The 25,766-nt window shown below is 36.5% G+C and overlaps 1 protein-coding gene and 1 long non-coding RNA gene across 4 annotated transcripts in view; one reads left to right on the top strand and one right to left on the bottom strand.

The window, feature by feature from the left end:
- Nucleotides 1–25,766, top strand: part of LOC138757253 (protein unc-13 homolog B-like) — a 615,971-nt gene that overhangs the window by 557,274 nt on the left and 32,931 nt on the right. For all 3 annotated transcript variants that reach the window (XM_069924286.1, XM_069924287.1, XM_069924288.1), the window contains 2 exons: nucleotides 12,062–12,142; nucleotides 24,113–24,260. In XM_069924286.1, the coding sequence (XP_069780387.1) occupies nucleotides 12,062–12,142; nucleotides 24,113–24,260 (229 nt within the window). The remainder of the gene's footprint in view (nucleotides 1–12,061; nucleotides 12,143–24,112; nucleotides 24,261–25,766) is intronic.
- Nucleotides 1–25,766, bottom strand: part of LOC138757255 (uncharacterized) — a 701,670-nt gene that overhangs the window by 499,650 nt on the left and 176,254 nt on the right. The window lies entirely within an intron of this gene.

The following is a 25,766-nucleotide window of genomic DNA, read 5'->3' on the forward strand; positions in this document are numbered from 1 at the left end:
CCGGCCAGCTCAAAAAACCTTCCTACATCTATCCTATCCATACCCTTCATAATCCTATATGTTTCTATAAGATCTCCTCTCATTCTTCTGAACTCGAGTGAATACAATCCTAGACTATTTAATCTTTCAAAACTGTAGTTATGAGTGATATTAATAGATGTATAAAATCAGTCAATACTATGCAAGATAATTTTAAGAAAATTGAAACAGCCTTTACTGAGTGTCAAAATCAGGTGGAACGTTATAAAGAAAAAATGGAAAAAGTGGAAAGTTCTTTTGTAGATTGGAAGATTCAAAAAAGAGACATTGAAGGAGATTGATTCTTTGAAAAATCAAAGCCGAAGGAATAATGTGAAAATAGTTGGTCTTCCAGAGGACATTGAAGGTTCTGATCCTATAAAATTTTTTAAGCATTGGATCCCAGAGGTGCTGGGTAAAGAGCTTTTTCCTGAAGGCTTGGAATTGGATCGGGCTCATAGAAGAAAACCACTTCCAGGACCAACACCGAGAGCATTCTTGGTCCGTTATTTAAAATACCAAGACAGAGAAATGATTCTATGTATGGCGGTACAGAAAGCACGGCAGAGTCAGTCTCCATTAATGGTTCAAAATAATAGTGTTTTTTATGCCGATTTGAGCCAAGAGGTTATTAGAAGACAACGAGAATTTAATACGGCTAAAGATGTTTTGTGGCGGAAAGGCTACAAGTTTGCTTTTGCTTTATCCTGCAATTTTGAAGGTTTTTTATGGAAAATTTCAATCTCAATTCTTTGAGAATGATCATGATGCTTTGGTTTTTGCTAATTCTTTGCCGGAACTGCGAAGAAATGGGCATTCTTCTCCGTTGTCTCCTAAGAGGAGGGTAAATGGAAATGGACATGAGTATGGAAAGTATGAAAAGAATGGAAAGAAAGAAGAGTTGACACAAAGTCTTCTTGATCTTGAAGATCCGGAGCAGTCATTGGGCTTGGAATCATTGGGCTGAATATATGGACTATATTTGATTGTGTTTAATTAAATAATAAATATGTATCTGGCTGGGGGTGGGGTGGATGTCACTGAAAGCTTTGATAGTCATCTGCTGCTATTGGGTTTACCACACCCAGATATTTAGGGTATTACTACCTTTGGGTGTTTTTTTTTTGTGTTTTTGTGCTATTTTTAAAATTATTTTTTTGAGGGTTTTTTTTTCTTTTCTCTTTTTGAAGAATTATAGAGGGATGCATTATTTTTATAGTGTATAAATATATTAGTAGTTAAAAAGATGTTTAAATTGAATTTTGCAACTTATTTATGATTAAATAATCCAATTAAGAGAAAGAGAGTATTGGCTTATATAAAAAAATGAAAATTGATATTGTTTTTTTTACAAGAAATACATTTAACTGGAAAAGAATATTTGAAATTGAAAAGAGATTGGGTTAGTCATTTTTTTTCTTCTTTTAATTCTAAGGCAAGAGGAGTAGCAATTTTAATTCATAAAAATTTACCATTTGAATTGGAATCTTCAGAGGGGTATGCTGGCAGAGTATTAAGAGTGAACTGTAAATTTTTTGCTGAATCTTGGATTTGTCGAATCTTTATGTCCCTAATATAGATGATGAGTGGTTTATTTCAGAAGCTTTTCTATTGTTAACCAAGCTAATGAAAATGTTATTAGTTGGTGGTGATTTTAATTATGTTTTGGACCCATTATTGGACAGAAATCCAAAAAGTACAAGGAAATCAAAGATGGCAACACAAATTAATGCATTAATGAAAGATTTAAATTTGGTGGATATTTGGAGAAAAGTTAATCCTACAGAGAAAGATTTTTCTTTTTACTCTTCACGACATGATTCGTTTTCTAGAATTGATTTATTTTTGGTATCAGCACATTTACAAGGTAGGGTATTACAAGCAGATTATAAAAGTAGAGTTATATCAGAGCATTCATTATTACTTTTTTCTTGTGAAAGTCCGTCGTTTAGTTGGAGGTTTAACGCAATGCTATTGAAAAAAACAGAGTTTGTTACTTTTGTTAAAGAGCATATCTCTTTATTTTTGACTGAGAATGTTAATTCTGTGGATAGTCATTTTGTAATATGGGATGCTTTAAAAGCTTATTTGAGGGGGAAGATTATTAGTTATTCTACAAAAGTTAAGAAACAGTATATGGGAGAAAGTTTAGAGTTAGAAAATCAGATTGCTGAGTTAGAGAAAGATTTTCAGAAAGGTGTAACAGAAGATTTAAAAAAAGCTGCTTTAGTGAGGTTGAAATTATGTTATAATACTTTACAAACTTAACAGTTTAAGCGCTTAATTAATCGATCTAAACATCATTATTATGAGTTGGGGGAAAGATCTCATAAGGTACTTTCTTGGCAATTGAAAGCTGAACAGGCATCTCGGACTATTAATGCTATTAAGAAGAATTCATAAGTTACTTATAAACCTCAGGAAATTAATGACCAGTTTTATTCATTTTATTTAAAATTATATACTTCTGAGGGGGAAACAGGATAATGGCTCTATTGACTCTTATTTATCTAAATTAAAGTTACCAGAATTAGTTGAAAATTATGTTCAGGAATTGGAATCTTCATTTACGGATTTTGAAATTAAGGAAGCTATTCAGGAAATGCCTAGTGGAAAGTCCCCAAGGGATGATGGATTCCCTGTGGAATTTTATAAACATTTTTATGATGATTTCTATCATGTTTTTGGAGAAGTGTTGAATCAAGTTACTGAAGATCAGAAGTTACCAGAATCATGTTCAAGTGCTTTAATAACTGTTATTCCAAAAAAAGATTGAGATCCATTAAAAGTGTCTTCATATAGACCTATTTCTTTATTAAATGTAGATTATAAAATTATAGCGCAAGTATTAGCTAATAGACTTGCTAAGTATTTACCTAAATTGGTACATATTGATCAAACAGGTTTTGTTAAGAATAGAAACGCATCAGACAATATATTTCAATTAATTACTTTGGTCAACGCTTTTGTTAGGGTTGAGTGGGATTTTTTATTTAAAATGTTGGAGAAATTTAAATTTGGCCCTTTTTTTTATTGGTTGCGTTAAGGCTTTATATACGAACCCAATTGCTCGGGTGGTGACAAATGGACAGATTCCTTTACCATTTAAATTGACTTGTTCAACACGACAGGGCTGCCCATTGTCGCCACCCTTATTTGCATTGGCTTTTGAACCATTAGCTCAAGCTATTAGACAAATCAGAAGAAATCAGAGGGATGAGGGTTAAGAATGAAGAATATAAAATTAACTTATTTGCGGATGATGTGTTGGTATTATTGACCGAACTGGAACGATCGTTTAAACAATTGCAAGAGTTTGTTGAAATTTGGAGAATTATTGGGATATAAAGTTAATTGGGATAAAAGTGAAATTTTACCATTTGGACTGGGAGATTATTCTCAATTTAAAACTATTACAAAATTAAGGTGGACAAGTGAAATTAAATATTTAGGTGTGTTTATCAATACTAATTAATAATCATTATATCAATTAAATTATGTACCTATATTAAGACGGATTAAAGCAGATTTGATTAAGTGGAAAGATCTTCCATTAACTTTGATTGGTCATGTTAATTGTATTAAAATGAATATTTTTCCTCAAATTCAATATTTATTTTAGTCAATACCTTCTTTACTTCGTAAGGGTTTTTTTCAAGATTTGAATAAAGCAGTGTGAGAGTTTTTATGCAAAGGTAAATTAGCTTGAGTGGCATTGCATAGACTTACACGGAAGTATGCATTGGGCAGACTACAGCTACCACATATTCAAAATTACTATGAAGCGGCCCAGTTGAAGTTTGTTAGTAGATTGATGGATTTAGATCAGTCTCCTAGCTGGGCTAAAGTGGAGATGCCATGTATTTCTAGGGTTGAGATACATGAATTTATATTTCGTTGGAAATTGATTTTATTACAGCAATATGATATGTCGATATTGAAACATTTTGTTAAAGATTTGGATTTAAAAAAACAGGGTGTTAGGGTCGAAAGATAAATTAACAATTTTAACTCCATTGTATAATAATCAGCTTATTCCTTTTTGAATGTTTAATAATCATTTAAAAATTTGGGATTCTAAAGGTATAAAGACAATACAAGATTGTATTGAAGAGGGGTAATTTCTTTATTTTAATCAATTGAGAGAAAGATTTGATATACCTGTAAATTTTTTGTTTGCATATTATCAACTTAGAGCTTTGATAAAATATAATTATAGTAGAGAGATGATTTTACCTACTTTGTTGAGATTTGAATATTTGATTTCCTCTATACTGAAAAAGTTATTAAATGTAGATTATAAAATTATAGAAGACTATTAGCTAATAGACTTGCTAAGTATTTACCTAAATTCAGTTATGTATAGTTTTTTACAAGATAGTCAGATTGGGAGAAATCTTAACTTAAATGGGAGAGTGACTTAGTATTTATTTTTCCCAAAGATGATTGGGTGACTATGTGTCAGGACAATGTAAATTGACTAATGTAAGATATGGAATGATTAATTATAATTCTTTACATCAATTATGTTTGACCCCGGAAAAGCTAAAAAAAATATATATATGGGTTTAGTAATTTGGATTCTTGTTTTAGATGTGGCTCATGTATTAGAACTTTTGTCATTTGGACTTGTGTTAAAGTTCAATAATTTTGGCAAGGAATTAAAGTAGTTTTGGAAAAATTATTTAATTTTATATTACCATTAGATCCAATGATTTTTTTGTTGGGAAATTTGTATTCGTTATGGGGAATGGGATTGGACAAAATTCAAATTGCTTTTGTACATTTGGTGTTATCAGTAGCGCGTAAATTTGTTGCTAGTACTTGGAAAGATGATACGGAGATTAATATGTCACACTGACACAATGAATTTTTGTATTGTCATGGAAAAAATTACTTATAATTTAATGATAATTATACTTTTTTGTAAGAAAGTATATTTGAAATATATGCATTTAGATATACTTTGAAATGTTATTAACATTTAAAATATTTTATTTTTTAATATATATAATCTATTTTTTTGCTCCCCTTAAGGGAGCTGGCTGAATGAGTGGGAGGGTGGGGTGGGTCTTATATATATCTTTGTAAAAATCTATTTTTGATTTTTACTATGCTGTATGTTATGTTTTTTCAATCTTTTTTTAAAAAGTTTGAAAAAAAGAATAATTAATGCAATTAAAAAATATACTAATGTAGCTGCATGTAAGCCTCAAGAAATAAATAATATTTTTTAAATTTTTACTCAAAATTGCTTAGTTCGGAGTCTTAAGGGATGAAAATAAAATAAACAATTATTTATCACAGATAATATTGCCTAAATTAACTTTTGAAGAACAGACTGAACTTAATAAGGTAGACGTAAGGGAAGCTCTGGCTTCCTTACAGAGTAATAAATCTCCAGGAGAAGATGGATTGCCGTCTGAATTTTGTAAAGAATTTAAGGATTTATTAATTCTTATATTTATGCAAGTATTAGATCAGGCTTTGGAAACCCATACTTTTCCAGAATCATTTTCAATGGCAACAAACAATTACAGTGATTCCTAAAAAAAAAGATAGAAACACTTTAAAACCTTCATCTTATAGACCTATTTCATTTTAAAATGCGGTTTATTGAATTGTTGCATAAATTTTGGCAAATAGGATGAATAAATTAATAAATATGGGCCAGACAGGTTTTGTTAAAAAAACATCAGAAAATGTAGCTCGATTGCTTAGTATAATTCATTTAGCGCAAAAAAAGAGGTGAGTTGAGTATTGCAGTGGCCTTAGATGGAGAAAAGGCATTTGCTAGATTAGAATGGGATTTTTTTGTTTCAGGTGTTAGAGAAATTTGGATTTTGATTGAATTTTTAAAATTGGATTAGAACATTATATAATAATCCTAAAGCTAAAGTAGTAAATAATGGACAGGTGTCTACCCTATTTAAATTGACGAGATAGATAAAGACGTCCTTTATCCCCCATCTTTATTTATTTTAGCTATAGAATCTTGTGCCCAATAATTCGGTGTGATTTACAAATTAAAAATTGTGGGGTAGGTTAAGAAGAACATAAAATTAGTTTATTTGCAGATGATCTTGTAATATATTTGACTGACCCTGACACATCTTTAGAAAGACTATATGTTCAATTGGAAGAATATGGAAAAATTTCATGTATGTAATTTTATTTTGTTTCTTTGAAATCTGTACTACTATATTAATTCTGATCACTACGTGAAAGGACATTTTAAAAATAAAATATTCAAATAAAAGTGGCAAATGTTAAGTAAGAAAAAGTATATCCTTGTACATGTTGTTAAACAGGAAAGTCTGTAGATGCTGTTATTGGTGTGCAATACACAAAAGTGGTGGAGAAACTCAGCAGGTTACGCAGCATCTGTAGGAAACAAAAGGATATAACCAATGATTCGAGCTTGAGCCTTCCATCAAGGTATGGGCAAAAATTAGGCAGAGCCTGAATTAAAAAAGTGAGGAGAGGAGAGGATAGAAGAAGTAGTAGGGAGAGGGGCACAGTCCACAGGCAAGAGGTCATAGATTTATATTGGGTGGGAGGACAAAAAAGAAGGGGAGGGATTAGCTCTCTGATTGGAGGTGGAGGAAAAGAGTCAATGGGGTTTAATAAAAATTGGAGAAATTGATATTAATGCCTTCTGGTTGGAAAATGACCAGATGGAATATTTGGTGTTGTTCCTCCAATTTGGGGGTAGCCTCTGTTTGACCTTGCATGAGCCAATGGACAGACATGTGGGTGTGGGAATGGGTGTGGAATTGAAATGGTTGGCCATTAGAAGGTCCCCACTATTGCAGCAGACCAGGCCTGTATGCTTTTTGCTCATTCTTTGACGAAGGATTCATGCCCAAAATATTGGTTATATCCCTTTACTTCCTATAGAAGCTTCGTGACCTGTTGAGTTTCACCAGCACTTTTACATATTGCAACTTTGTATGTGATGTTTTGCTGTTAATTTCATCATGACCTCCACTTTTTTGATATTTCCAGATTTGCCAAATTTGAATTGGTATCCATATCCTTCCCACCACACTATAAATATTAGGGTTAATGTGACCATGTTAAAAATGAACATTTCTTTACATATTCCTTTCAAGTCATCACTGAACAATTCATAGTGAATAATGATCTTCAGAATTCTTGTTATTGGTTATGAAAGAAACAGCATGACATTTGGTAATTGTCCAGCTGCTATTCTGATTGTTAATTTTTAAAATTAATGTATTGAATATGGATGTTGCTGGAAGTTTTGCTTGGCCTTTTTAGAGCAGTTAAGGATCAACCAAATATAGATCAGTAACAAAAAGGCTAGACTGGACAAAGATGGAATAAGGAAACTCCCTAAAGAGTCACTGGGATTTTATGACAATTTAGCAAATCAAGATTTACTATTACTTGTACAGCTTTTTATTTTGAGTTACTGATTGAAGTTAAGTCTAAAATCCTCTGCTGTCATGGTCTTCAGATCCACTGTCTTATGTTTCAGGTTTTCTGTTTTCTGGACAATTTTGAGATCATATCCTGACAGACTGATGATTTGTTAAGAATTATTTATAAAAAGCAAATAAACATGAAAGTTAAGATGCAGACACAAAAAAATACTGTAGAAACTCTGCTTCTCCCTCTGGTGATAAAATATAAAATTGCAGAGTTTACGGAATCAATTACAGCTTCTTATTTACTTATTGGAATCAGAATTTATTGTGATGAACAAGTCACGAAATTCGGTGATTTGTGACAGCATCACAGTGCAAACATTCATATTATGAACCATCTTACAATAATAATATAAAAATAATAACAATAATTGTGCATGAAAAGTCAGGCCCTCTCTTTGATTCATTGAATATTTAGGAATCTCTTGGCAGCGGGGAAGAAGCTGTCCTTTTACTGCTGAGTGCTCGTCTTTAGGCTCCTGTACCTTTTTCACGATGGTAGCAGAGTGAAGAGGGAATGGGCTATGTGGTGGGGATCTTTGAGGATAGAGGCTGTTTTTTTAAGACACCACCTTGTGGATGTCCTCGAAGGAGTGCCTGTGATGTCTCAGGCTGAGTTAACAACCCTCTGGAGTTTATTCTTGTCCTGAGATTTGGCAACTCCATACAAGACAGTGATGCAACCAGCCAGAATCCTCTCTATGGTTCACCTGTAGAAGTTTTCAAGAGTCTTCGGTGACATACCAAATTTCCACAAGACCTCACAAAGTATAGCCGTTGGCGGGTCTTCTTCGTGATTGCATCAACATGGAGGCTCCCGGACAGATCCTCGGAAATATTGACATCCAGGAATTTGAAGTTTTTGACCCTCTCCACTACTGAGCCCTCAATGAGGACTGGCTCATGTTCCCCTGACTTCCTTTTGAAGTCCACAATCATCTCCTTGGTTTTGCTAATGTTGAGCGCAAGGTAGTGAAGGTAGGTGAAATACAAGCAGAGGACATGGGTTAAGAGAGAAAGGGGAAAGCTATAGGGAGAACATAAGAGGGAACTTCTTCATACCAAGAGTGGTTGGAGTGTGGAATGATCTGCCAGCTGAAGTGATGAATGTGGGCTCAATTTTAACATTTAAGAAGAATTTGGACAGGTACATGGTTGGGAGAGGTATGGAGGGTTGTGGACTGGATGAATGTCAATTAGACTAGGCAAAATAAATGGTTCAGCACCAACTAGAAGGGCTGAAGGGGCCTATTTCTGTGCTATAATATTTTGTGGTTCTATGATTTCCTTAGTCTGTGTGTGTATGTGTGTGTACATATATATATATCCACAAGTTCAATGTCAAGAACAGTACAGGGTAGCAGTTGAACAGAATGAACCCAAAATCATTAACCTCTCCATCCCCCACCCCTCACCCCAAGAATTTATAATCAATTTTAATCTATTGAAAGCTTCAGCTTAGACTGCTATATGATTACTACAAAAGACAGACTAGATGGAGGAAAGCAAAAGGTTTTGTCCCTTAAAAAGAAATTGGTAATCATCAGTTTTAAACAAGGCACTTTTCAGATAACAGAAATGAAAAACTGATCCAGTCTGAAATTTTTATCAGGAACAATGAACATTTATTCCATTTTGTTTTTGAAATTACTAACTGCAGGATGCAATAAATAGTACATGTTTGGTTTTCTGGAGATTTTAGTTCAAATCTTCATGTGTTGGCAAAGTAGTGATAATCAATAAATTGTGGATGGAATGGGAATGTGACTTGGTGATCCACATTATACAGTAAACAGAGCCAATTCACTTTAAGTAAACTACAGCAACTCAAATGAAAGCAGGGTCATATTTCCAAATTCACTGAGTGGAAAATAATTACATAAAATCAGTTATATTTTTATTTGGATAAGTTCAATTTCAGTCACTTACTGCAAGTCCAGGGGCTCCTACCTTGATTGAACAGTAAGGCATCCATTCTCACTGGCTCCAGTATTGTTTATATTCTGCTATTTTGTTAAAATAAAAAGATGTCATCTCTCTTGATGTCAAGGATGCCATTCCTTTTCAGTGACTTTCTGCATAGAATATTGAGCACTAGCTCTCTGCAAATTGTCATAATGTATTTTGTCTCCAGAACTTTCTATCTATCATTATGAATTCCTGTGATCTTTCTAAAACAGCAAGTTCCTTCTAAGAGTGATAGCATCAGAGGAATACCATAATGCAGCTCTTGCCTTCAGCAGAATGGTCAACAATAAAAGCTGTAGAGGGTGCTTTGGCTGTGTGATGTATTATTTTGCAATAGGTAAAAAAAAAGTTTAAATAACTGCAAGTGCTGAATGTCATTGGTAAGTCTGGCAGAATTAAACATAATCAATGACCTCTCAATGAACTAGGTCAAGTTAAAACTCAAACATGTTTTAAGATGTAATGAAGGGACAAGGTGATGAGAATGATAGAATGGAAACTAAGATGAACTGAAGGTCACTAATGATGATAGGTGCCACCTGAAAGAAAATGGAGACTTATTAATAACAGTTCCTCTGTCTTGATGACATGTAAGTAGAAAGAGATGAATAAAAAGAGAGAATGAAAAATGTTGCATCCATAAGTTCTTGGAAATCTGAAATAAAAGAATGCTGGTATTATAAGACTGTAAAATGTTCAATCTTGTGATATTAAAGTTGCTTTTGATTAAAAGAAGTGTGAAACCAAGTAAAACTAAAGCATTACCAATGGTAGGAATTCTGTATGGAAGCTGAAACAGAACTTCAATTTTTGATGGAGTTTGTACAGTGCTCACCTGAATCTTCAAATGACTGACGAATCTTCCAATCCATTAATGTTTTTGCATAAGAATTAAATAGCACCTGCAATTATGTGCTTCCTACTCTGTACGTTGCTCATGCCACAAAATAATTGTAAATTACATTCAACTTTAATGCAAGGAAATCACAGATGTCTTGAACCACAGCATTAGCTGAAGTCCAAGGAAAAGAACAATAATTGGTATTTTAGCAAGTCAGTGCACATCAGTTGATTCGGCTTTGGTGAACTCTTGCCTGTAGTTCTGGGTAAGAGAGTTTGTCCATGTGATACACAAGATCTTTTGCTGATATTTCTTCCAATGAGTATCTGGAAATCATTTGTTTGATGCGGTAAAGCAGGTGATTCAACATGTCCTGCTTCTCTTGACATGATGGGGGTTGCTAAATATTACTGAATTATGTAATACAAATGATTTCTACTCTGTCAATAGGATGTGCACATTTATCAGCATATAATAAGCTAACAGGTAGAGTATTTTTAATCACCATAGATGTGTGATGCCTTTGAGAAGCACGAAGCTATATTTATAAGGGAGGCTAAAGATTTTTAATTATCTGAATGGATACATGATTTAGAAATATTTGATTAATCTGCGGCAATTCTTTTAACTCTGGGGACATTCAGGTAATTATGGAATCCATTACTCAGTATTACATATTAATTCATATGGTAATACATTGAGTTAATGCACCCTGATTTCATGTTTTATGTCCTTGATTATGTATGTGTGTGATGTGTAAAATTAGTGCATATGTGTGATAATTGCATTCCTCTTGATTGGTTAAATAGATTTTGTTGTGTTTTTTCCTGTTTGTAATTCTTTTTCTCCCTTTTAATACATGCAATCACAGGGTACTCAGCTGATTTTTAATGCTGCTAAAGAACTGGGGCAGTTATCAAAGCTGAAGGTATCATTGTCTGCTGACTAGAAAATGCATGACGTGTTCTCTTTTTTAAAAAGTGTGTATTGAAATTATTTCTGTTTCAATTTTTTTCTGCTGTCCAATAAAATGACAATTTGTTTTTCTTTCATAAAATACTTTTCTGGCATTTGAAACGGCTTTGAAGATAAATGAACAGAAGATTCAAAATTATAAAGGAAAGCATAAAATCACTGTATCTTGTTTCAATGGTTAGAGTAAACCTGACCACGTATAGAAGTAAAACATGAAAGACTGCCTGCTGTTGTGAAAAGGTGCATTTGGAGGCATTTATCTGCTTCTGCACTTAACAATATAAATTTGAATAGAATCTTTCAATCTTGTTCTCACTTGCAAATGGAGCTGGAAGTATTAAATGTCTGTTTCATAGCACCTTGTGAAAAAAATAAACTAAATGGCGAGAATGTCAATGAGGAAAGTTTCAGTTATATTTATTCCTTTATAATTATTATCAAGGATGTTGCAAAACACACTGATGGAATAGATTTTCGTCAATGGGGGCTTATTTTATTTCTGTAGTGTTTGTGTACTTGTATGAAAATGGTTCTCTCACTTTGCAAAACGCAACTTATAACATTGACTATTCCCCTTAGATTTCTGCCATTGCATCTCCAAACAAAAGAGTAGATTAAGTCTTTAGACTTCTGTCCAGCTACAATGCAAACAAATTACCATAATCAAATTTATTTTGATGCTTTTTGGTCCCTTTGATGGTAGCAAACTGGAAAAAAAATTACTCCTATGTACTTTTAGCACAATAAGTAGTTACTCTCACCTTTATGACATTTCTGATCATGTAACATATGACTTTTTCTTAAGGATCACATGGTTCGAGAAGAAGCCAGAAGCCTTACACCAAAACAGTGTGCTATAATGGATTTGGCACTGGATACAATTAAGGCAAGTAATAGAAATTCAACCTAATCACTTTAGCAGAGAAAAGGCTGAATGGTACACCAACAATAATCTTACACACAATGTCACCAAAACCAGGGAGCTGATTGTTGACTTCAGGAAGGGAAAACCAGAGGTGTACCGATCCATGGAACATTACAGCACAGCAACAGGCCCATTAAGCCCTTATAGTCTGTGCCAAACCATTTTTATGCCTAATCCCACTGACCTGCACCAATCCATAGTCCTCCATATCTCTCCCATGCATGGACCTGTCCAAATTCTTTTTACATGTTAAAATTCTTCTTACAGTTCAGCTGTCAGCTTGTTCCGCACTCCCACCACTCTCTGTGTGAAGAAATTCCCATCGTGTTCCATCTAATCTTTTCCCCTCTCACCCTTCATCCATGTTCTTCGGTTTGTATCTGACCTATCCTCAGCGGAAAAAGCCTACTATATTTACTCTGTCTATCCCCCTCATTAATTTAAATACCTCTATCAAATCTCCTCTCATTCTTCTACACTCCAGGGAGTAAAGTCCTAACCTGTTTAACCTTTCCCTGTAACTCAGTTCATGAATTCTGGACAACTTCCTAGTAAATCTTCTCTACACTTTTTTTGTCTTATTGATACCTTTTCTGTAGTTAGGTGACCAAAAGTGCACATAATACTCCATATTTGTCTTATACAACTTTACCATAACATCCCAACTCCTTTACTCAATACTTTGATTTATGAACCCAATATGCCAAAAGCCCTCTTTACAACCCTATCCACCTGTGGTGCCACCTTAAGGAAATTTTGTTTCTGTATTCCCAGATCCCTCTGTTCTATTGCATTCCTATCATTTACCGTGTATGTCCTTTCTTGGATTGTCAATCTAAAATTCAATATCTCATACTTGTCTGCATTAAATTTCATCTGCCATTTTACAGTTGATTTTTCCAGTTAGTCCAGAACCCTTTGCAAGCTTTGAAAACCTTCTTCACTCTACATCAGTCACCCTGCCTCCATCAGATCTGGAGGTGCTACAAGGCACCTCTGGATATGAATAGGCCCTTTCAGGTGGACCAGTTAATGCTGCAGTAACCTTTTAGGGCTGCCATCTGAAAGGTGAGTTCGCAGTTTTAAATCCGCTCCAGTCATCAGCCTCAAGGAGGAGAGTCATCTGCAAACTTGCTGATCCAATTTACCACATTATCATCCAGATCACTGATGTAGATGACAAACAACAATAATCCCAGCACCGACCTCTGAGGCACACCACAAGTCACAGGCCTTCAGTCTGAGAAGCAATCATCCACCACTACTCTTTGGCTTCTCCCATCCAGTCATTGTTGAACCTCACCATGAATACCTAGCGTCTGAACCTTCCTGACAAACCTCCCATGTTAGACCTTGTCACTGGCCTTACTGATGTCCAGATAGACAATATCCATGCCTTTCCTTCATCAATGTTCATGGTAACTTCCTCAAAAAACTCTATAAGATGCGTTAAGCACAGGCTATGATGCTCAAAGCCATGTTGACTATCCTTAATCAGTTTCCAGTATATCCGGTCTCTTAGAATACCTTCCAATAATTTACCAACTACTGATGTCAGGCTCACCAGCTTATCATTTCCATGGTTACTTTTGGAGCCTTTTTTAAACACAGAACAACATGAGCTTCCCTCCAATCCTCCAGCACCTCACCTGTGGCTGAGGACATTTTAAATATTTCTGCCAGAGCCCTTACAATTTGTACACGAGCTACCCTCAAGGTTCAAGGGAATATCTTATCAGGCCCTGGGGATTTATCCACCTTTATTTGCTTTAAGTCAGCAAGCACCTCCTTCTCTTTGATCTGCATAGGTTCCATGACCTCACTGCTTGTTTCCTTTACTTCCCACGATTCTCTGCCAGTTTCCTAAGTGAATACTGTTGAAAAAAAAATTAAGATCTCACCCTTCGCCTTTGGCTCCATACAAAGCCGACAACTCTAATCCTCAAGGGGACCAATTTTGTCTCTTGCTATCCTTTTGCTCTTAATTTTACCAGTTGAAACCCTAAGGATTTTCCTGCACATTGTCTGCAAAAGCAACCTCATGTTTTGTTTTGCCTTCCTGATTTCTTTCCTGAGGTTATTCTTCCTTTTTTTATACTCAAGTACCTCATTTGCTCCATGTTGCTAAATGCATCTCTTCTTCCAAACCATATCCCTTGAAAACCAAGGTTCCCTACCCCTGCTAACTTTGCCTTTAAATTCTGATATGAACTACAGAATCCGTAATCTCAAAATTTTACCTTTGAAGGTCTTCCACTTACCTCACACATCCTTGCTCGAAAACAACTTATCCCAATCCACACATTCTAGATCTTTTCTCATTTCCTCAAAATAGACCTTTCTTCAATCTAGAATCTCAGTCAGAGGCCCAGACCTATCCTCTCCATAATTATCTTGAGACTGGACCCAAAAATACTTCTGTTACCTGTCCTGTCTCATTCCCTGATAGGAGATTCAGTATTGCTCTCACTCTAGTTGAGATCTCAATTTATTGATTTATAAAATGTTTCTGAACACTTTTGACAAACTTGAAGCCATCCAGCCCTTTCATAGAATGGGAATCCCAGTCAATATATGGAAAGTTAAAATCTCCTACTCTCACAACCTTATGTTTCATGCAGAAGTCTGCTATCTCTCTGCAGATTTGCTCCTCCAATTCTCATTGGCTATTGGGTGGTCTATAATACAACCCCATGAGTGTGGTTATACCTTTTCTGTTCCTCAGCTCCATCCATATGGCCTCACTAGACAAACCCTTTGGTCTTTCCTGCCTGAGATATTTTTACTGACAAGCAATGCCATTCCTTCCCATTTCATACCGCCCATTTAATCATGTCTGAAACGATGGAAGCCCGCAATGTTGAGCTGCCAGTCCTGCCCCTCCTGCACTGAAATTTCACTCATGGTCACAATGTCATAATTACATGTGTCAATCTATGCTCTAAGCTCGTCTGCCTAGCCTACAATATTCCTTGCATTGAAGTATATGCACCTGAGAACATTTCTACCATGTACAACCATCATCTTTTCCCTCCTCTATTGCCATCCACCTGTAAATCTAGTTTAAAACCCCTGGAGCACTACCCATAGCGATATTACTCCTTCCAGTTCAGATGCAAACTGTCCCGTCAGAACAAGTCCCACCTCCTTGGAAGAGAGCTCAATGATCAAGAAACATGAAGCCTTGCCTCCTGCACCATGTTTTTAGCCACGTGTTAAGATGCATTATCCTCTTATTTCTAACCTCACTAGTGAAATGTTTCTTTTATTTTTATAAATAAACTTGGGTTCTTTTATAACAACTATACTTTATGAGCTAAAGTACTCACAACTCATGGAGACATCCATTTTGAATATTCTCATGGAAACATCCATTTTGAATATACTCCTAGTGCCACAACTCATCTCCGACTCTCTCTAGTGGTCAGGATTATATCTAGCCCTCTATCATTGGATCCCCTTTCTTTGAGATGTTTAGTCTAACAACATGAAACACTAATACAGTATTACCTTTATTTTTATAGATTTTTAATTTTTGTAGAATTTACCCTATCTATTAATTTAATTAGCACATCTTTCCATTTCTGTAAATCTTTTTCTATTTTTTCTAATAGAGGGGTATAATTAAGCTTATGTAAATTCTGTTAACTATTATATGTCATTATTCCTAAATATTTACTTGCATCTTTCTTCTATTTAAATCTACTGCCTTTTTTGGATTTTCATAATCAAAATTTTGCAATGGCATTATCACACTTTTGTCCATATTTATTTTATATCCTGATATTCTTCCATATTTTTCTCATATTGTTTGTAATCTTATCAATGATTTGGCTTGGTCAGACATATACATTATCAGCAAGCAAACTATTTTATGTTCTTCTTGTCCAACGTAGAAGCCCTTAATATCTAGATCTCTTCTTACAATCTTCACCAGAGATTCGATAGCTAGTATGAATAATGCTGGAGATAGGGGACAGCCCTGTCTACTCAATCTACAAAAGGCAAAGATACATGACATTTGGTTATTAGCTATAATTTTAGCTTGTGGCTTATGAAAGTTTTTATCGAATTTATAAATGTTCTACCTATACCAAATTTTTCCAGTGTTTTATATAAGTAAGACTATTCTAGTTGGTCAAATACCTTTTCTGCATCTAAATAAATAGTTATGTTTGGATTCAACCTTGATTTGGCCATATGTATGATATTGAATAATCTACCTAGACTATTTGAAGAATATCTTCCTTTAACAAATCCAACCTGATCTGGATGTATTAATTTTGGCAAATACTCACCCAGTCTGTTGGCTAGTACCTTTGCGAGAATTTTATAATCTGCATTCTGAAGTGATATTGGTCTGTATGATGAGGTTTTTAATGGGTCTCTAAATTTCTACAGTAGCACTGTAATTAGAGCTGCTGAAAATGTTTCCGGGAGGGTCTGGGTCTCCACCGCCTGGTCCAACACATCCATCAACCGATCTTTAATTTGTCTATAGAACTCAGGAGGGAATCCATCATCCCTCAGGGACTTATTAGTTTGTAAATTATCCAAAACTTCCTCTATTTCTTTCCTTGTAAAAGGTGCATCTAAGTCATCTTTTTCTCTCTCTTCTAGTTTATAAATTTCAACATTTGTTATAAATTCTTCCATTTTCATCTCCTACTAATTCTGATTTATATAGTTTCATATAGTATTGTGTAAATGTATTATTTATTTCTTTTTGATTATATTTTATAGTATCAGTTTCTGTTTGTATAACATTTTTCATTCTGGATGACTCCTCTGGTTTAACCTTCCAAGATAACACTTTGTGTGCCCATTCTCCTAGTTCATAATATTTTTGTTTAGTTTTTAATATTGTTTTTTTTCTGTTTTATATATTCACAGTGTATTATATTGTAACTTGTTGTTCTCTTATATTCTATATTTTTCTTGTATTTTCCTGATATCTGATATTCTTTTTCCAATTTCATTATATCCTCTAGATCACACGTCAAACTCTGGCCCGCGGGCCAAATAATTATATTTGGCCCGCAAGATCATTTCAAAAATGTATTACAGGTGGCCCGCTGGCCGCCGCGCCAGTATAGCGCATGCATAGTAATACTACAAATCCCAGAATGCATTGGCATCATTCCGCTAATCGCCCCCACCTCCTCTGTTTACGTTGCAGGGTCTCACCGTGGACTCTGGTTTTGGGGCCTGGCCGGTGTCAGGGGAAGCCAAGGCCGCTTCCCAGCGCCCGGAACCTGAGGCCTCGGGCTTGACCTCGCCAGGACCGTTGCCCACTCCCCCTCCCTGCCGCAGGCCGACCTGCGAATCACGGTGACGGGGCCGCTCATCCGCCGAGATGCCCCCGCACTGTCGTGTCCCCCCGCCCGCCCCCCCACCGCAGCGTGGCCTGGCCGGTGTCAGGGGAAGCCAAGGCCACTTCCCAGCGCCCGGAACCGGAGGCCTCGGGCCTAACCTCGCCAGGACCGTTGCCCACTCCCCCTCCCTGCCGCAGGCCGACCCGCGACTCACGGTGATGGGGCCGCTGATCCGCCGAGATGCCGCGCTGCAGTGAGAGCCGATGCCCCCGCACTGTCGTTGTCCAACCCATTCGCCCGCAAACCCCGCCCTCCCGCACACAGGCCTGAGTAAGTATTATGAACTTTAATCTCAGGATAAAACGATCTTCCAATAGTTTCATGTCACAGTGATAAATATATTCCTGGTTAAAAATGGTCCTGCACCTGGATACAAGGCATAAAACTTGAAAAGTGTGTAAATCAAAGGATATCTGTACCAATGGAAAAAGGGCATGGCAAATAACCCTCCTAGAGTTCATGCCCACAATCAGTCACCCATTGGATTGTTTCAGGAATCATGTTATTCTCCCACATTCTCAATAGCCCTCAGATTTTACTATTCGACAGCACACTAGCAACATTTGACAAATCCTCTATAGAGAAATATTATTTATTGAATATTTTATTTCTCATTTGTTAATGCTTCTGGAAAGAGTTTATCCAAAACTATTATTAAACATTTATTTTAATAAGAAAAAGTTTAACATTACATATGTTGAAAGAAGAGAAAACATGCAGATGTTGTTGAAAATTTTCAATAAATATTTAGTTTGGCCCTCGACTTAGTCCAAGTTTTTAATTTTGGCCCTCCGTGAATTTGAGTTTGACACCCCTGCTCTAGATCTTCTAAGTCTGTTGCATATTCTCTCTTAAGATTTTTAGAATAAGAAATTATTTGTTCCTTCAAATAAACTATAAGCCAGTGGTTCTCAACCTTTTTCTTTCTACTCACATACCATTTTAAGTATTCCCTATGCCATAGTTGCTCTGTGATTAGTAAGGGATTGCTTAAGGTGATATGTGGTGGAAAGAAAAAGTTTGAAAACCACTGTCTTAATCATACCTAATTGACTTATTATATGCATGGTTTCATAACTCCAAAGGAAATGGGCCAATGACAATTTTTCTCAAGCAAAATATTTCAGTAACAATTAGGTCTTGCACAGTGATTCTCAATCTTCCCTTCCCACTCACATACCACCTTAAGCAATCCCTTACCAATCACAGATCTTCAATAGCATAGGGATTACTTAAATTGGTATGTGAGTGGGAAGAAAAAGGTTGAGAACCACTACTTTAAGCATTTCCATATTAGAAAATTATTGTAGTGGAAGGAAGATTATTTTCACAAAATATTTCCATCTGTCTCTTAATAAATTCACAAAAAAACTTCCTCTTTAATAATATAGCATTAAGGTGCCATCTATACATACATACTTTCTGGTTTTTCCATTATCACAATAGTTAATGTTAACGGTAAGTGGTCTGATAAAAGTCATGCCACATACTCCGTTTTTACCACTCTACTTTGTCATTACAGTCATTAAAAATAGGTCAATCCTTGATAAAAGCCTGTGGAATCTCTCAAGGAAGAAGAACCCCTCCCTTTAGCGACATCTTTTTTTGCTGCTCCTTTCCATGTGCGATTCTCCCCCTTAGACCAGAGTCTCCACCTTGTTACCACTTTTCCCATTTTTTTCCCCTTTTAATGATGTTACGAACTAACAACCCTTTTATTTATTTTTGGGACTAAAGGGTCTTTGTTCGCACTAACTTAGGAACAGCAATGGAAAATTCACCAGACAATGGTAAATTCAAAATAATAGTTTTTAATTAAACTATTAATAACATAACATTTCTTAATTATCTCTAAACTTAACTCTAAATTTAACCCCACTAGCAGTCTATTATTACAATTAGCACGTGGCACCGGTAGCAATCCTGAGATCACAACACAAGAGATCCTGTCCTTCAACCTAATGCCAAACTCCCTGAATTCTCCTTGTAGGATCCCTTCACCCTACCTACCAAAGCCATTGTTCCCGTCATAGACCATGACATCTGGCTGCTCACCCTCCCCCCTGAGAATGCCGTGAACTTGATCTGAGATATCTCGGACCCCGGCACCAGAGAGGCAACAGACCATCTGGGTTCATCGATCTCTTCGACAGAACTTCTTACCTGATCCCCTAACTATGGAATCCCCTATCACAGCAGCTCACCTCTTCTACTCCCTTCCCTTCTTAGCCATAGGTCCAAACTCTGTGCTGGAGATCTGTTCATTGTGGTTTGTCCCTGGTACATTATTGATTTTTTCCTCTTTGTATTGTAGTTTGTTTACATTTCTTTATCATTTACATGTGTACATTGTGTACAGTTTTTTTTTGCATTACCAGTAAGTGATAATTCTGCCTCACCTACAGGAAAAAAATAATCTCAGGGTTGTATGTTATGTTATAAATGTACTCTGACATCTCATTTAAGTCTGAAGATCCAGATCAATACAGAAGGAGCAGGTATGACCTACAATAAATCATCATCTGGATGAAAATGGAAACAATGAAGGACACCTGATAGCTGTGGCAGGGATAAATGACATAACCTGCTACAAAACCAAATCCAGTGCAGTAGCAGATGTCAAAGCATCACTCCTAGAGGAACCAAATACCTGCTACACCCAATTTGGCAACAGTAACACCCTTCTGTACACCATACCCCTGATGATACTATCCTGTCCGTATCCGAAGATGACATGTGGGCTGCCTTAAGGAGAGTGAATCCAAGGAAGGCGTCTGGACAGAGTATCAGCTGAGTATTAAAAATCTGTGCTGACCAACTTAACAATGTATTCACAGATATCTTCCACGTCTTACTCCAGTAGGGTGTGGTACCCACCTATTTCAAACTGTTCTCAATCATACCTGGCTTTATGACTATCGATCAGTAGCACAACTGTGATGAAGTGTTTTGAAAGCCTGTGTTGAAGCATATCAACTCCTGTCTGAGCGGCAACATGGATCCATTCCAATTTGTCTTTCGTAGCAACATGTCTGTGGCAGATGTCATCTCACTGGCTCTATACAAGCCCTGGAACACCTGGACAGGAAGGATGCGTTCATCAGGATTCTCTTCATCGACTATAGTTTGACATTAAACACCATCATCCCCTCAGAACTGATTAGCAAACTCCAAGACCTGGGTCTCAACGCCCCACTGTGTAATTGGATCCTGGGTTTCTTCCCCTCCAGGTCACAATCAATGAGGATTGGTTTGAACATCTCCTCCACAATCTCCATCAGTATCAGAGCACCACTGGGCTGCTCACTTTACACCTACAACTGTGTGGCTCAGTTCGACACCAACACCATCTACAAATTTGTTAACGATCCCACAGAGTTGGTTGTATTAAAAAAGGCGATGAGTCAGCATACTGGATGGAGATTGAAAACATGGCTGAATGGTGCACAAAAAACAACCAAAATCAAGGAGCTGATTGTTGAGTTCAGGAAGTGAAAACCAGAGGTACATAATCTGGTGATCACTGGAGAATCAGAGATGGAGAGGGTGAGCAAATTTAAGTTCTTGGGAGTCACTACCTTTGAGTATCTTTCCTTGACCCAACATACTGATGTCATTGTGAAGGAAACACTTCCTCAGGAGTTTGCGGAGGTTTGGTATGACATCGAAAACCATGGCATATTTCAACAGATGTGTAGTGGAAAGCATGCTGACTGGCTGCATCACGGTCTGGTATAGGGACCTCTGAGTGTAAAGCACTCCAAAAGGTAATGGTCATAGCCCAGGACATCACAGGCAAAACCATCCTCACCATCAAAAACATCTACAGGGTTATTATGCAATGTTGGAGAGCAGCAGCAATCATCAAGGATCCACATCACCTGGCACATACTCTCTTCTCACTGTTGCCATTAGGAAAGAGGTCTAGGTGCGACAAGACTCACACCACCAGATTCAGGAACAGCTGCTACCCTTGCCCCATCAGACTCCTCAACAACAAACTCCATCAGGGGACTCATTTAAGGACTCTTAATTCTGCACTTTATTGAATTTTTTAAATTCTTTGTATTGTGCAGTCAGTTTGTTTACATTTTGTTATCTGTTTATGGTTCATTATTCATTTACATGTGTACATTGTGTACAGTTTTTTTTGGTCACTAGCAATAAATGGTAGTTCTGCCTCGCCCACAAGTTAAAGAATCTCAGGGTTGGATGTGATATCCTGTATGTACTCTGACAATAAATCTGAAGATCTGAAATCTGAATGTGTATTTCTGAAAAAACAGGAAGTCTGCAGCAGGACTTAGACAGTTTAGGAGAATGGGCCAATGAAATACAATGTCAGCAAGTGTATATTCTTGCAATTTGGTGTAAGTAATAAATGAGCAGAATATTTTATAAACAGGGAGAAAGCTGAAAATTCCCAGATCCAAAAGATCCTGGGAGTCCTCATACAGGATAGCCTGAAGGTAGATTTGCATGTTGACTAGGAGGTGAAGAAGACAAATGCAATGCTGCCATTCATTTCAAGAGCAATAGTATGTAAGAACAGGAATGTGATGTTTACATTTTATAAGGCAAGGTGAGACCTCACTGGGAGTATTGGAGGCAGCTTTGGGCTCCTTGTTTAAGAAAGGAAGTGGTGACGTTAGACAGGGTTCAGAGGAGGTTCACTTGCATGGTTCTGGGAATAAATTGATTATTACATGAGGAATATTTGATGGCCCTTCGCCTGTAGTTGGAATTTAGGGGAATGAGAGGGGATCTCATTAAAACATTTTGAATGTTGAAAAGCATGAACGAGTACATGTAGAAAGTTTGTTTCCCATGGGAGGATAATGTAGGACAAGAGAGTACAACTTCAGGAATGAAGGGCGACCACTTCGAACAGAGATGCAGAGAAATTTCTTCAGCCAGAGGGTAAGAATTAGATCACAAAATTCTGTAGACACCGTGGTAGAAGTCAAACCACAAAATGCTGGAGAAGCTCAGCAGGTCAAACAGTCTCCTTTATGTAGGTAAAGATACAGGACTGATATTTTGGCTTGAGCCCTTCATCAAAGTATGAGAAAATGGCGACAGACATCCAAACAAAAAAGTTGGGGGAGGGGGGCGGCAAAGGTGGGAGATGACAGGTGGAGAGAGGAGAGAGGGGACAGCAGCATTGAGGGGGAGGAGGGATGACTGGATGGGTAGAAGAACTGGAAAGACAGGAAAAGGGGAGGGGGAAAAGAAAAGGCAAACAGGTTTAATGGAAAGCAGTAAAATCAATGTTAATACCATCTGGCTGGAGAGTGCTCAGAGGGTGGTAAGTCAGTAGAATTTGTTACCACAGGCAGTTGTGGAGGTCAAGAGATTGGGTTATTTAAGGCTGAGATTAATAGGTTCCTCGTAGCCAGGGCATCAAAGGATAACGCAAAAAGGCCAGGGAGAGTGGCTGAGTGGGAAAATGGATCAGCTCATGATTGAATGGTGGGACAAACTCGATGGGTTGAAAAGCCTATTTCTGCTTCTATATCTTATGGTCTTTTGACCACCAATAATATGGTGTGCCCAATTATACTTTATCTTTTACCTTTTTTCATAAATATGATAATCTTTTAACTGTACATAATATATGAATGTTAAGTATCAGTATTTTCAAGTTGCCTGCATTTCACAATACAATTTTATGGAAAATATTCTTTTTTACTGCAATTATAAATATGAATCAATTGAAGGGCAGAATTACTATTTGTCAGAAGCAATCAAATTGACTGAAATATCAAATCAATCCATCAGACTTGGTGAGTGAACTTTATCAAATGCAATCAGTCAGGTATTATGTTCATTCATTTTGGGTTAAATACACATTTCAACACGAAAGTTATAAATCATTTATGGTTTTGCTGCATTTACAAGTATGTATGAAATAAAAAAAAGGACTGAAATGTAACCTTATGGGATGCTAAATTATTGTTTCAAGTAAAAGTTCATTTCCTTCAAGACTAGCTGTTAAATCCATGCAACTTAAATGTATTATATTTTAACTAATTAGTTACCAGACTTTAAGTTAATAACAATGGTATTTACAAGGGCAATTATTTTAATTGAGAATGATTCAATCAATAGGCATTAATGATTTCCTGTCAACTCAAGAATTAAACGAATACACGTTATTGTTATTATATTTCTCAATGACCACCTTTAACCTCTCTCATCCAGTTCAGGCAATACATTGAATAACTCGCCATCTTAAAAATCTCTTGAGTTTCCTTCAGGATCAAATGTAAGAAAAGGGTTCTAAAATGTGCTAACTGGATGGCATTGATGAGGATTAATTATTAAAGCAAATGTGCTTATATGTATGATAGAAATAAAAAATTATGAAAAGATGTTTCTACTTTTAAGATATAACTCAATTTTTACATCTCATTTATATTATGTGTTAAAAAATAAAACTATACCAACTAAACTTTGTTCAAAATTTCTCCTTCAAAATAATCTGAAATAACATCTGAATGAACATCATGGTTGCACATATGTTCATGCTAATATTCAAAATTTGAAATTACAGCAATACTTCCATGCTGGTGGAAATGGTTTGAAAAAGACATTCCTGGAGAAGAGTCCAGACCTTCAATCACTCCGATATGCACTCTCGCTCTACACTCAGACCACCGATACACTCATCAAAACATTTGTTCAATCTCAAACTGCTCAGGGTAAGTGTACCAAAAAGCACTTTCTCAGTACTTGGTTAAAACTGACTTCTAGATACTGCAAGCATGAAAAAGTTGGACACTATCATCTTGAAAGTCTTCACCTGCTATTGGCTTTCAAAACTCAACATTTCGTACTCTTCAGAGAGAAAATAAAAATTTGTGGAAAGCTTTACTGACCTGCCACAGAAGAACTAAAAATTAAGAACCATGTGACAATTATGCAGAATATATTCCATGTAGCTTGTGCTAATGCTTAGGATCCAGTTGGGCTTCTGTCTTTTCTCAGGTACATGTACCCTTTCCTGTGACCGGCCTTAGCCACTCACGGTGAAAGTGAACACCATTCTCCACTTGATTTCCTGATGTTCAACTTGAATTCATGAACTTTAGTTGACCTTCACATCTGCAAATTTTCTCTCCAGAGAAATAGAGAAATCAATAATAGGTTACATCTTTATAATTTATTGATTAGTATAACTTTGATTTACTGTACATGTGGTTACTATTTGCATCCTCTTCCATGCCTTCATACCTTTTATAGAACAGGATGACCAGAGTTGTCGACAGTACTCTGTGATCTCATGAAGGTTTGATATTTGTAAATCAAGAATTTTAAATAGGATTTTTGTTTTTTTTTAATCAACTGTGAGTAATCAACCAAGATGAAAGTCTTAATAATCCATTCAAGGATTATTATTGATAGTTTGATGGGCCACTTTTAACATGGAACATAGAACATAATGGCACAGTACAGGCCCTTTGGTCCTTCCTATTATTCTTCCATCCATCTACCTGTCTAAGAGTCTCTTAAATGTACCTAATGTTTCAGCCTCCACCACCATCCCTGGCAAGGCATTCCAGGCACCCACAACTCGGTTTTCTCACACCGTTTCAAATGTAGTGGCAGTGTAGATTAATTGGATGTAAATTGGGTGGCACAGGCTTGTGGGCCAAAATGTCCTGTTACTGCATTGTATGTCTAAATTAAATTAAATTAAATTTGCCATTCTCCAATCCTTCGGCACCTCCCCTGTGGCCAAAGATGATGTAAAGATCATTGCCACTGCCCCAGCTATCTTTTCCCTCACTCCCATAGCAACCCTGCGTATATCACATCTGGCCCCAGGGACTTATCAATCTTAATACTTTTGAGAAGATCCAATACTTCTTCCTTAATCTCATCATTGTCAAGCTCATAAGCCTGTTCTATCCCATCCTCATCCTTATTAAGATTCTTTTTTATCATGAAAACTGAAGCAAAGTATTCATTTAGGACCTCCCCAACCTCCTCCACCTCCAGGCCCATGTTGCCTCCTTTATCCTTTAGCAGCCCACTTCATTCTCATCATCCTTCTGTTCTTCATAGATGCATAGAATTCCTTGGAGTTCTCGTTAATCCTTCTTGCCATGGCCTTCTCATGCCCCTTCGAGCTCTCCTAACTCCTTAAGCTCCTTCCTGGCTACCATATACTTCTCATGAGCCCTTCCTGTTTTCCTGCTTTCTAA

This window comes from Narcine bancroftii, chromosome 3, assembly GCF_036971445.1.
Source record: "Narcine bancroftii isolate sNarBan1 chromosome 3, sNarBan1.hap1, whole genome shotgun sequence".
Lineage (NCBI taxonomy): Eukaryota > Metazoa > Chordata > Chondrichthyes > Torpediniformes > Narcinidae > Narcine > Narcine bancroftii.